The 11,742-nt window shown below is 40.6% G+C and overlaps 1 protein-coding gene across 1 annotated transcript; it reads right to left on the reverse strand.

Moving 5' to 3' along the window:
- Positions 1 to 367: 367 nt before the first annotated feature.
- On the reverse strand, positions 368 to 11,249 carry LOC310938857 (glycylpeptide N-tetradecanoyltransferase 2-like; the record flags this gene model as incomplete). The annotated part of the gene is made up of 12 exons (XM_083903484.1): positions 368 to 391; positions 1,701 to 1,838; positions 2,664 to 2,831; positions 2,934 to 3,104; positions 3,229 to 3,337; positions 6,554 to 6,724; positions 6,931 to 7,047; positions 8,396 to 8,487; positions 8,775 to 8,893; positions 10,723 to 10,867; positions 10,969 to 11,077; positions 11,182 to 11,249. The coding sequence occupies 12 exons, from the start codon at positions 11,247 to 11,249 to the stop codon at positions 368 to 370; spliced, it is 1,431 nt and encodes a 476-aa protein (XP_083759610.1).
- Between the last annotated feature and the right edge of the window lie 493 nt (positions 11,250 to 11,742).

Here is an 11,742-nt window from a genome sequence, read left to right on the forward strand (position 1 = left end):
ATTCAGTGTCATGTCACTGGTGGTTATGTAGATCATCTGCTGAGACACACAGTCATAAACTCATGTAAGAAGATACAGGGTAGCTATTTTCTGAACCGCATCTGAATCCGTGCACTCAATTTTCCATCATGTCAGAAATGATATTTTCCCACGGCAGAGGTGTCAAACCCAGTGAATAACTGACAGCCAGGTGATGAATGTATTCATGGATGGAATTTCAGTTTGATTTAATTTCTCTCACAGACATTTTGCAGCTTGTCAGTTTGCATTTGAAACATTCGCCGATGCAGTTTGATGTCAACTGCCCTGTCAGTCACTCTGCTCGCTCTCATCCTCGGCACGCTCGTCGTCTCTCGGTGACATCAGGTCAGCTAGGCAGCACCATGCCAACCTGGAAAACATGCACACGACAGCAGGACTCATTGAGGATCTTTGTGACTGCATTTTTTGATATAGTGTATGTAATTTATATCCGCCACCTTTATTGTATTCTGGCCTCCATATATTCAAATGAAATGATCAGATCCTGATATGCGTCTGTCTTTTTACAGTCTAGTCTAGCCTTACATATGAGTTTCTACAGTTACAGGCCACACCTCAGAAAGGATTCTAAACCCATGGTTGTGGCTGGTGGTCCATCCATCAATTTTCTACCACTCCATCCTCCACATGAGGGTGGTGGTGCCAATCCCCAGCTGACATAGGGCGACAGGTGGGGTACACCTTGGTGAGTTCGCCAGTCCATCGCAGGGCCACATATAGAGACAAACTCTCACACCTACGCTCAATTTACAGTGTCCAATTTACCTAATCCCTACATTGCATGTTTTTGGACTGTGGGGGGAAGCTGGAGAACCTGGAAAATAACCCCACACACACGGGGAGAACATGTTAACTCCATGCAGACAGAGGAGGGGCTTGAACCCGGGTCTTCTTGCTGCAAAGGCAAGAGCACTAACCACTACTCCTCTGGTGGTACCTGGAGTAAAATCTGAATTTTGACAAGAGTGCACAGAAAATAAGATAATAATAAATAACAAACATAATAATAAAACAAATAACAACAAAAAATTTGATAATAATTTGTGTCACCTTATCTCTCGGTCCATCTTATATATGCTTAAAAACCCAATTTAGGCTGCCATCAAAACAAGGCCCAAAACCATTTTCAAGTTAATTTCTCGTTTATTTTAGCTAAAGCTTTGTATAATTTTAAAGCTTTATGAAACTATAAATAACATTGTGATACAAATATGTGCATCTACTGCATCTCTCTGGTTATATTATATATATATATTACAAACATTGGTGACGGAAAATGGGGTACCATATCTCGTTCATCATGTTCAAATCTCCTTGATAATTCTAATGAAAATTCAGTTAAACTTTAGAAATCCACAGACATGGAATCTACTATACAATACAAAATTCTCAACAACATGCAAAACACTTAAGTTGCATACAAAAACAAAACAAAAAACGAATTAGTGGGTTTGACAGAGGAAGAAAAGTAGATATAAACTAACTTTTTGGATAAAACGAAACGCGTATAGGGAAAGGTCCAATAGATTTATTTCAATATAGTTATGCAAGATTTGAAGGACCTTGGTAGTTATATTGTAAAATGACCGACGGCATACGCCACTGTGGTGTTTGAATGCAAAGCATGACTGTGCGCCGATCGGTGAAGGAATCCGTACCTTGTCGGCGCTCGTGTCAGGACACATCCAGTTGTACAGGTAGTAATGAAGGCTCTTGTCAGTGACGTTGAACTTCAGCTTCTCCAAGAAACTCTTGTTATCCATCACATCGAGGGCAGAGAGGATGTCAAAGCCTTTCTGTCAGTGTGAAGGAAAAAAAAAAACGGCATTCATTATGCCATCACACACACACACGCACGCACACACACAACTATCATTTTCACACAGGAGAAAAATGTTTATGTCAATGACCTTCACTGTGTTAGACATATAGAGGTCAGGGAATTTATAGAATAATAATGTTTGTGGATTTTGAGGGAAATCTATTGAAATTGGATCTGTTTTCATAATTGTGCATTGAATGACTTACCGTCAGATTATTTGTAAATTGTTGAATTAAATTATTTTCTTTGTATTTTAAGCATGTTTATATGGCTTTGCTGCACTGTGTCCTTGGTCCAGGGAGCTAATAACACTCCTGCCAGGTAAAACTGATAATCGCCATACATAAGCCTGCTTAATATGAATTTTGAATCCGCTTAAGTCTACGCTGCTTCTAAAGAATATGTTTGCCATTTTATCTCACAGTTAGACACCCTTTTACAACTGGATATTGTAAAAGCTCCTGCACCAAACTCCATAGAGAAAATGTGCATTTAGCTTGGGGAGTCAAAGAGGCTGCTGGTCTACTGCTGCGTTGTTTGGTGAGGTTGTGTGCACTTAGGTCATCAAAGTCACAATATAGCACAATTAATACCTTCTCATTGAGGCAGCAGGTACTACAGGCCCTGATGTAATTTTCTGTATGGACTTTGGTGTGGAGAAATAGTGGTTTGGTGTCTTCAGTTTCCAGGCTGTCAATCAGGAAATACATTTTACCTTTTTGCTTTTGGCTTTTACCTTCTGTCCAGGTTAACAAGCCAACGTATCCCTTTAATGTAATTTTTAATGTGTCACACTCACAGATTTAGCAAGGACTAAGGTGTCCTCCATGAGATCAGCCAGGTTTGTGGCGAATGACGCCACGTAAAGGAGATGAGCTGCTCTCAGCTCAGTGTGAACCGGGCTGTTCAGCACCTTGGAGGAAATGGCGTAGAAGCTCACCACGTCTGTCAGTGTCCCATCATCCCCCTGTGTGAAGAGGAGAGGTGAGGAATTGAAAAAGAAATTGGTGAGAAAAGCTTTTTTCTTTTTTTTGCAAAAGAAATTTAAAGTGATGAAGTTAAGTCAAACCTCCACCACGTAGGTGTCGATCACATTCTCTCGTGGCAACAGCCAGTGCTTGACTTCCTGCAGTGACAGGATAGCGCTGAGGTGAAACTTGGTGCTGTTCTTCTGGAGCAGTGAGTGCATGCCCACAACATCTTCTCCAGTCATTGGGCGTAAACCTTTAGTCTTTGTCACCTTCAAGAGAAACAATAAGGAAAGATAATTTTATCTCTGGGTTATGATTTTGCCAGGTCATTTCAGTGTCAAGAATGTTGTGGCACTGACTGACTTGTGTCTCTAGGTGGCAGAAGAAACTAACCTCAGGCAGGCGGAAGAATTTAAGAGCCATCTGCAGGGTCATGCTCTGTCTCAGACCCGGGTAGTTGACCTCGATCAGCTTTTGGGGATTCAGAGGTCGATGCCAGGATCTAAAAAAATATGTAGGTCCTTTAGTTTAAACCATTAAATATAAAATGTAACTGGATTAAAAAAAAAAACAGCAATTGCTTGATTCTTTGTGTTAAAACCCCTGAAAATCGTATATGCTAATCCTAGTAGGGATGTTGCAACAGGGTTTAAGCAGGGAAGGCCATTACCTGTGTTGAGTTGCTTTGTAGCCAAAGCTAAAATATCAATCTGCCAAAGCATTTTCATGCAGCTGTTTAGTAGAACAGTCAGTCAGTTTGTACTTGTGTCACTGGTGTGTCAAGAAAAATCTTTTTTAGAATGACTATGAGATGCCTTCCCTTTTTGTTCTGAAGTGCCCTGTGATTAGTTAAACTCTCCCTTCATAATCAAGATTTCCCCAAACTGAGCCTGTATGAGGTTTAGAAGTTGTGGCCTTGGCATTGCTTTCATGCCAACCTTATGCGATAACCTTTTTTTTTCAATCCACAGTTGGGAAAGTTGGACCGTTGTTGAATCCCAAATTATCAATGAATAAGTCTGAACTCTATTGTGGTCAATCCATATGTAAAAAGAATGACTTATGGCGTATGTCACCCCAGCTTTAAATGCACAGTATGTAATTTCTACTGTGTCTACAGTAATCAAAACAAAGAAAGACAATCTAGTTTGATGACATCATGAAGTAGCATGGAATCAAGGGAAATGCTGTCCGGGCATAATGTGCAGCAAACGGTGACAAGCAAGTGCTCTATTAGTGACAAAAAAGGAGTGAACAGGAAATCATACAACGAGTCCTATGTAATAGGGTTTCCTAAATACTGGGTCGGGACCCACAGAAGAGTCATGGGAGATTTTTTGTGGTCCCCAAACAAATTTACTGAATTTCTCCAACCGTTTTATTCAGGTTTATGTGTATATTGTTTAAATAACATGCATAAAAACAACATTTTTTTACTCATTTTACATCCTGTGAAAATGATTTATTTACCAAATCAAAATGATTCTTGGTTTTACAGATATGGCTTAAATTTACACTTGTCACAACTTATATTGTGATTTGGGTCATGATAGTTTAACAGACAGCTCTCTGTGTAGAAAGTTTGGTAAACACAGCAGAGTAAAGAGAGTGGAGTGTGTGTGTGTGTGTGTGTGTGTCCACACACAGTGCCACTGGCTCAGCCAATTAGGAGGCTGTAAAACCCTTAAAAGAGGGAGAGAGAATCAGAATTTCTAAACTTAGAACAGGGCTCTCAAACTTATTTGATTTAGGATCCACATGAGCTTCAAGTCTGGTAAGGAGGGGGCCAGTCAAGTAAAAAAAGTTCAGCAGTGTAGGAGTGTAGCTTAAACTTTTATCCCCATATTCCATCGTTATATATAAGAATAACATTGACAATATTCTACATAATTTCAAAATCACAGCGTTTGAGTTGATGTTCAAGGATATCATTCAGAATTAAAAAATTCTGATCCGACTCACCTTACTTTGCGTGGATTAAACTCCAACAGTTACCAGTATTTCAGTACAGTGACTCTGTCAGACGGAGTCTCTGCTCCGGTCATGGAGGAAGCACTGAACTAATCTTTTTAATTAATTGATTTTAATGCTTTACAGGTCACTAGTCACTTGTTTGTGTGTCGCGTGTAAACAAGTCAAGGCAGTTTACATGCAGCCGTGCAGGGATGACTCTGCCCACATTGAGTAGGTACTGTTTTGTAGTGGAAAACCAACCTAAACTGTGCCGTGCCGTGCCGAGGCAAGTTGAGGCAAGCTGGTAACATAAGTGGAAAAGGGGCTTAAACACACTAGGGAGGCAGGGACAATAAAACACAGGTGAGATAAATAGGACACATGAATCACATTAAAGGTGCATTATGTAATAAATCTAAAGCAACTGGCCATAAAATCCACAGAGACACAGGAATAATGTTCCTATAACATACCACGAATAATGTTTATGTTTGGAATCATGTTGTGTTGGAGTGAGTGTGTGTGTGTGTGTGTGTGTGTGTGTGTGTGTGTGTGTGTGTGTGTGTGTGTGTGTGTGTGTGTGTGTGTGTGTGTGTGTGTGTGTGTGTGTGTGTGTGTGTGTGTGTGTGTGCTGTACATGTTGCATGTTCTGCTGCTCATTAAATTCAAGTTCTGTAAATTCTCCATGAACATCTTACAATAGAAGATGAGTCATTAAACGGGATCCAAAATCAAACAATTTTCTCATAATAAAATACACACTCATACAAAAATAAACGCACAAACTTGAAATGGTGAACAATAATAGAATGTCATGACATTTGCTCAGATTCTTGATGCATTTGTTTATGGAATGATTTGTTGTGCTCAAACCCAGTAGTCCAGTGTCACTCGGCCACTCCTATTGACTACAATCTCAGATTTAGTATTTCAACTCACGAGAGTCATGGAGCATAGCAGAGTGGTGGTCAATATGCGTGACCAGTACACAGAGACTCCTTATGGTCTGGTCAATAAAAGGGCACACCAAAATGTGGACTTTTGTCAATATGCCACAGATGTCACGAATCATGACGGAGTGTGCCATTGGCATGCTGAGTGCTGGATTGAGCGTTACAGCTGTGGCAACTGAATGTGCATCATTCCATTATCAGCCACCTGTGGACTTGTTTCAGAGAGACTGGAACGACAGCGAACCGTGCACATGCCTGCCGGCCATGTTGCCATGCCCGCTCAGGACGGGCACATGCAGCTCTAGCACCTCCATGATCGGTTCCGCCCAGCGACCAGAACTGCCAGTGAGACTGTTGGTCTGCACAACTGCTGGATTTCGGTGCAGACAGTCAGGAACTGCCTGCGGGAGGTGAATCTCCGACCACACCAGGGTCTTGACCTCACAGCAGCCCAGCAGAAATTGATCCTAATGCTCGCAAATTAAGGCCACTTTATTGAAAAGTTGTACTGTTATTTTTGCATAGTTACTCTGTTTTATCACATAACAATAACTACAAGTTTTTCCTTGTGCGTTGATATTTTTGTTGAGTGTATATGGATTTTTATAGCAAATCTATACAACTAAACAGAATATAATATTTATCTCTATTAGATATTTACACATATATCTTTAAGTGAAATATTACCTTCTGTGCTAAACTTTGTGTCCAAGCTGAAAGCCGTAGCTTTACAAAATCATTTTCATGGTCTTTAAAAGTGTTGATTCTGACTTTGCTCGCCACTCAAACCAAACATGAAGCAGGAACTCTACCTGCAGGAGCTGACCGGAGTGGGCAGTACGACAGCAGCCGCGTAGACAGCTTGGCTGAGGCCCTGCTGGTTGACCCGTCTGGTGACCTCTCTGATCAGAACCGGAGTCATCCGCTTGCGGCGCAGCTTCTTATGAACACACAGAAGTTTGACCTGCACCATCTGCATCTGGCTGCAGGACACATATTCACACCGTTTGCTTTGAGACATTTGCTGGAACATTGCTTCAGATCCGTTGGCAGCTTCTCTGCATGCTAATGTTCCTCATCAGCTTCCATATAAACACACATCCCCACATATATTTATGAGCGTATATATATTACGCTCATAAATATGTGCATATGTACATCCGCGTGCATTTATTTATAAGCTACTCACGTCTTATAAACTCGGACATCTGCAGGAACAGCCGCGATGAAGCCAACTAACTTCTTATTGCCGTCGACTCGCACACCACAGTGCCACTGGCTCAGCCAATTAGGAGGCTGTAAAACCCTTAAAAGAGGGAGAGAGAATCAGAATTTCTACACTTAGAACAGGGCTCTCAAACTTATTTGATTTAGGATCCACATGAGCTTCAAGTCTGGTAAGGAGGGGGCCAGTCAAGTAAAAAAAGTTCAGCAGTGTAGGAGTGTAGCTTAAACTTTTATCCCCATATTCCATCGTTATATATAAGAATAACATTGACAATATTCTACATAATTTCAAAATCACAGCGTTTGAGTTGATGTTCAAGGATATCATTCAGAATTAAAAAATTCTGATCCGACTCACCTTACTTTGCGTGGATTAAACTCCAACAGTTACCAGTATTTCAGTACAGTGACTCTGTCAGACGGAGTCTCTGCTCCGGTCATGGAGGAAGCACTGAACTAATCTTTTTAATTAATTGATTTTAATGCTTTACAGGTCACTAGTCACTTGTTTGTGTGTCGCGTGTAAACAAGTCAAGGCAGTTTACATGCAGCCGTGCAGGGATGACTCTGCCCACATTGAGTAGGTACTGTTTTGTAGTGGAAAACCAACCTAAACTGTGCCGTGCCGTGCCGAGGCAAGTTGAGGCAAGCTGGTAACATAAGTGGAAAAGGGGCTTAAACACACTAGGGAGGCAGGGACAATAAAACACAGGTGAGATAAATAGGACACATGAATCACATTAAAGGTGCATTATGTAATAAATCTAAAGCAACTGGCCATAAAATCCACAGAGACACAGGAATAATGTTCCTATAACATACCACGAATAATGTTTATGTTTGGAATCATGTTTTGGCATGTGGCACCACCTACCGCCATCTACCAATCATTGCAGTCAGTAGAGTCTCAGCTACCGAGCAACCACGGGTTGGCAGTTATGTCTGAGAGAGAATGGCGGAGAAAACTGAACCTAAAAGACCTCGGGAATTCGAGTGTAGTAAACGTTTTTGGCCACATTCTTACATGTGGCGCCTTTAAGGCAGGAAGAGAGGACAGGAAGTTAAACTAAATAACGTACACACACTAGGAAGAAATACAAAATACAACAGGAAACAAGGAAAAGCAAACCAGATACAAATAAATCCAATCCAATCCAATCCAATCCAAATAAATACCCAAGCTACAGAAAACAGAGCAACAAAAACTCAGCCAAAAAAATCGAGCAGGACAAAAAAAGAGCTGCTGTCCTCTATTGTTATCTGTTGTGTTCTGTTCGTCGTCGTTGCACCAGTAGGACATTACACTACGTGGCCCTCAGTCATAGCCCACACCCCGCCTACTAAACCACCCTTTCCACCTATGATCCCAGCTCGCCTCGCCAGACAAACAAACTGGTGGAAATGGGCCATTCTTGGAGCTTACTTACCACTGCAGATACTCAGCAGAAAAGGTCAATTTCATGGTGTTATCGTCTTCCTGCATGGAGTTTTCATGTAGTAGTGTGCACAGCTCTTTCATCTGAAATGACATGATTACATTTAATATTTCCTCATCGACTTGCACAATTTGCACAATCCATGATGGCACTCTGTTTACCTTTCTGTTGCGCTTTATCAGGCGGCTCTACTTCAAATTCAACTTCGTCTGTGCTGTGTTTGTGCTTTATTATGTTCCTTCAATTCTTTTTTTTATTTCCAACTGCAAAATGAATTTCTCTGATCCTAACTGAAGTTTCCAAGCTGCAAACTTTAACCCCTGAACACAACACAGTTCCCTCTTTATCTAAACTGCAGATGGTCACTCACCACAGTCGGAGTGCTCAGGTCCAGCGTGTCCCAGGAAAAACCCAGAGGGAGAGAGTAGGGTTCCTCACGGACACTGACCTCAGCCTCTATTATTGGGCCAAGTGCTGTGATATTGTCACCTGAGGACTTCATTCAAGTCAGTTCAGCTTTTATTATATTTGTTTTTACAGAACACAACACTCAGTGCACTTTAAATATAATCACAGGAAACACCATTTTTATGTAAGAAAGATGTGAATTTGAAAGCTAGAAAAGTTCTAAGGTAACTCTGAGTAACAGATCATCATCAGTCAACTTTTTCCAGAGACATGGACCATAATGATAAGGGTTCGATTCTTGGAATTGTTTATGAGACACATGTCTTATAATCTGAGGGATATGACTGGTACATAGTCAGTGATCAAGGCAGATCTATTTTATGGCTTTGTAAGTAAGCAGTAATACTTGATCCAGCATTAAAAAGAAGGACTTTTATAACCCAATAAACAACTCTTTAATCATCTTCATCAATCTTTAACATATTGATCATAACTGAGTGAGCAAGACAGAGACCAAAGAAACCAAATCTTACCAGAAACCTCAGAGAAAACAAAGAGGGAGGGGCCACCACTCCCAGGACGAACACAAAATGGAGGAAGCGCAGCATATGAGGGTAAAAATAACTACATAACTAAAAGATTATACATAAGGATGGCGTACGCAATGTATTAAGCTATTATATATGAATTAATGCATGATTTTTGCACTCTAGAGTCCCGTAGCGGGAAGAAAAATGTGTGACTCCAAAGGAGATTAACACACAGTTAGTGAAAAATTCAAACGGTAGATGCAGATTATTTGAAAGAAAATGGCAAATATTGGCCCAATTATTCCGTCTACCCCGAACTATTCTATTCTATCTATCTATGGGTCATTCTACGAAAAACGTGCCATTTTGTGTTTAGTAAAACATAACTATACCCCCTTGAGTATACAGAGAGAAGATTTTTAAAAAGATTACTTTTCATTTTTTTCCATACAGTAGCTTGGCTGATATGCATTTGAGCATATCCATTCATATAAATCACACGTATTACTTGTTATTTTCACTTTGAATGTGAACAGGGATGATATCCATCCATTCATCCGTCCATCCATTATCTACCGCTTTATCTTCCACCAGAGGGTCGCGGGGGGGGGGGGGGGGGGGGGGTGCTGTGCCTATCTCAGCCGACATTGGGCGATAACAAGGATGATATATCTTTCATAATATACCACATTTATTCTGAAGTGTCACTTAAAATACTAATGAAATACAATTTGGTGTTGGTAACGCGTGACAAAACACATGTGCATGATAATTAAGATGGCCTGAGATGGCATGACATGTTTTTCTGACAGGTAGAGGTCTACTTAAACCAAATAAGTCCTTAAAGACGATACAAATAATACTTTGAAAATCAGATTTATATATATATGTATTAATAAAATAGGTATTAAAACTAAATAATAATAATAATAATTAAATAAAAAATAATTCACTTAGAGAGACTCTGCATAGGAAACAGGTTATGTCAAGCAACAATATCAGACCTGAGTGAGTGATTTTCATGGGCACTTCTCTGTGTTTTCAGTCAAACTCCAACTTGTCTTTCTTTGGTAGGCAATACTGATGTTTTGCCTATACGTCTGTATCTGCAGCATTTGAACAATACGCTACTATACTGCAAAACACAGAGAGTCAATGAGGAGCTGATTGGGATTAATTGGGATTGTTTGAACACATTTGACAATGGTTTAAATGTGCCAGACTACATTTTAAAGTTACACACTACAGCTTTAATGCTAAATTTGACGCTTCAATACTGAATTCTCCAAACCAATAAATAACACCATGATCCACCGGCTTACTTTTCTAAAGCTCACAAGTTGCATGTTTTGGAATATTCTTGCAAAAACCACTTCTCACCCAGTTTAGGGACAGGCTGTGTGTCCCAGAATTGGTAGGTGTATCTCTTGGCCTCCAGCAGGTTCTTGGGTGGAGTTGGGCTCATGCTGAATAAATGGAGGGCTTTCTGGATCTCCTGTTGCTTCTTCTCTGGTAGTGAGTCCAACTATAGAAGAGGACATGACCAGCGGATACTTTCAGTCCACACATCATTCACTGTCAGAAAGTTGTGGACACATCGCTACATGTTCACACAAACACACAAACCATAGCAAATGGGTCTTTGGGTCCCACTGGTCTCCAGGCATCTTTCTTCTTTAGCTTCTTTTTGCTCTTTTTCACCTCGGCTCCACCTCTCTCTGCCAGTGTCTTATCACTAAAAGACATATAGTATATGCACTGACATAGTGTATATGTGTTCATACATTCAGACATTCAGGCAGTTCTAATCAGAAACACAGTGAGGAGTGGTGTACTCACATTGACTCTGAATCAGTCATCATGAACAAGTGCCAGTCCTCGAAGTAGAGTGTGAACTGGAGACACATTTGGGGTTTTTCACCTCTTATCTCGGCGAGCAGCGGAGGGAGGGGGAGTCGCCGCCTTTAACAAACCAAGCCCAACTCCCACCCTGCAGATACAGACAACTGACAGCAATACTAACAGTGAAATATAACTTCTCACGGTCTTCATGTGTCAGGTTGCTGCCGGTTTCGAGCTCCACTGCAGATTAAAGCTCGAAGCTGCTTGATCCGAGGAGCAGATTTAATTGGTTGAGATGGTTGAATTTCAGTGTTCCCATTAAATTCTTCCGTTTAAAACCCAGAGCGTTGCATCTTGCGGATGTGATGAGTATAATTTACCAGGAGTTCACAGTGGCAGAGCCGATTCATCACGGGCGACTTCTTCTACAAAATAACAAACATAATCATTCGGTTTAGATTATGATCATTCATTTTGCACTGTTGCAACTTAGCAACAAAATGAAAAAAATATTTTATTATTGTGTCATTAATGTAAGAAGCAGCTTTTGTATTTAAT

This window comes from Microchirus variegatus (genome assembly GCF_963457635.1).
Source record: "Microchirus variegatus genome assembly, chromosome: 17".
Lineage (NCBI taxonomy): Eukaryota > Metazoa > Chordata > Actinopteri > Pleuronectiformes > Soleidae > Microchirus > Microchirus variegatus.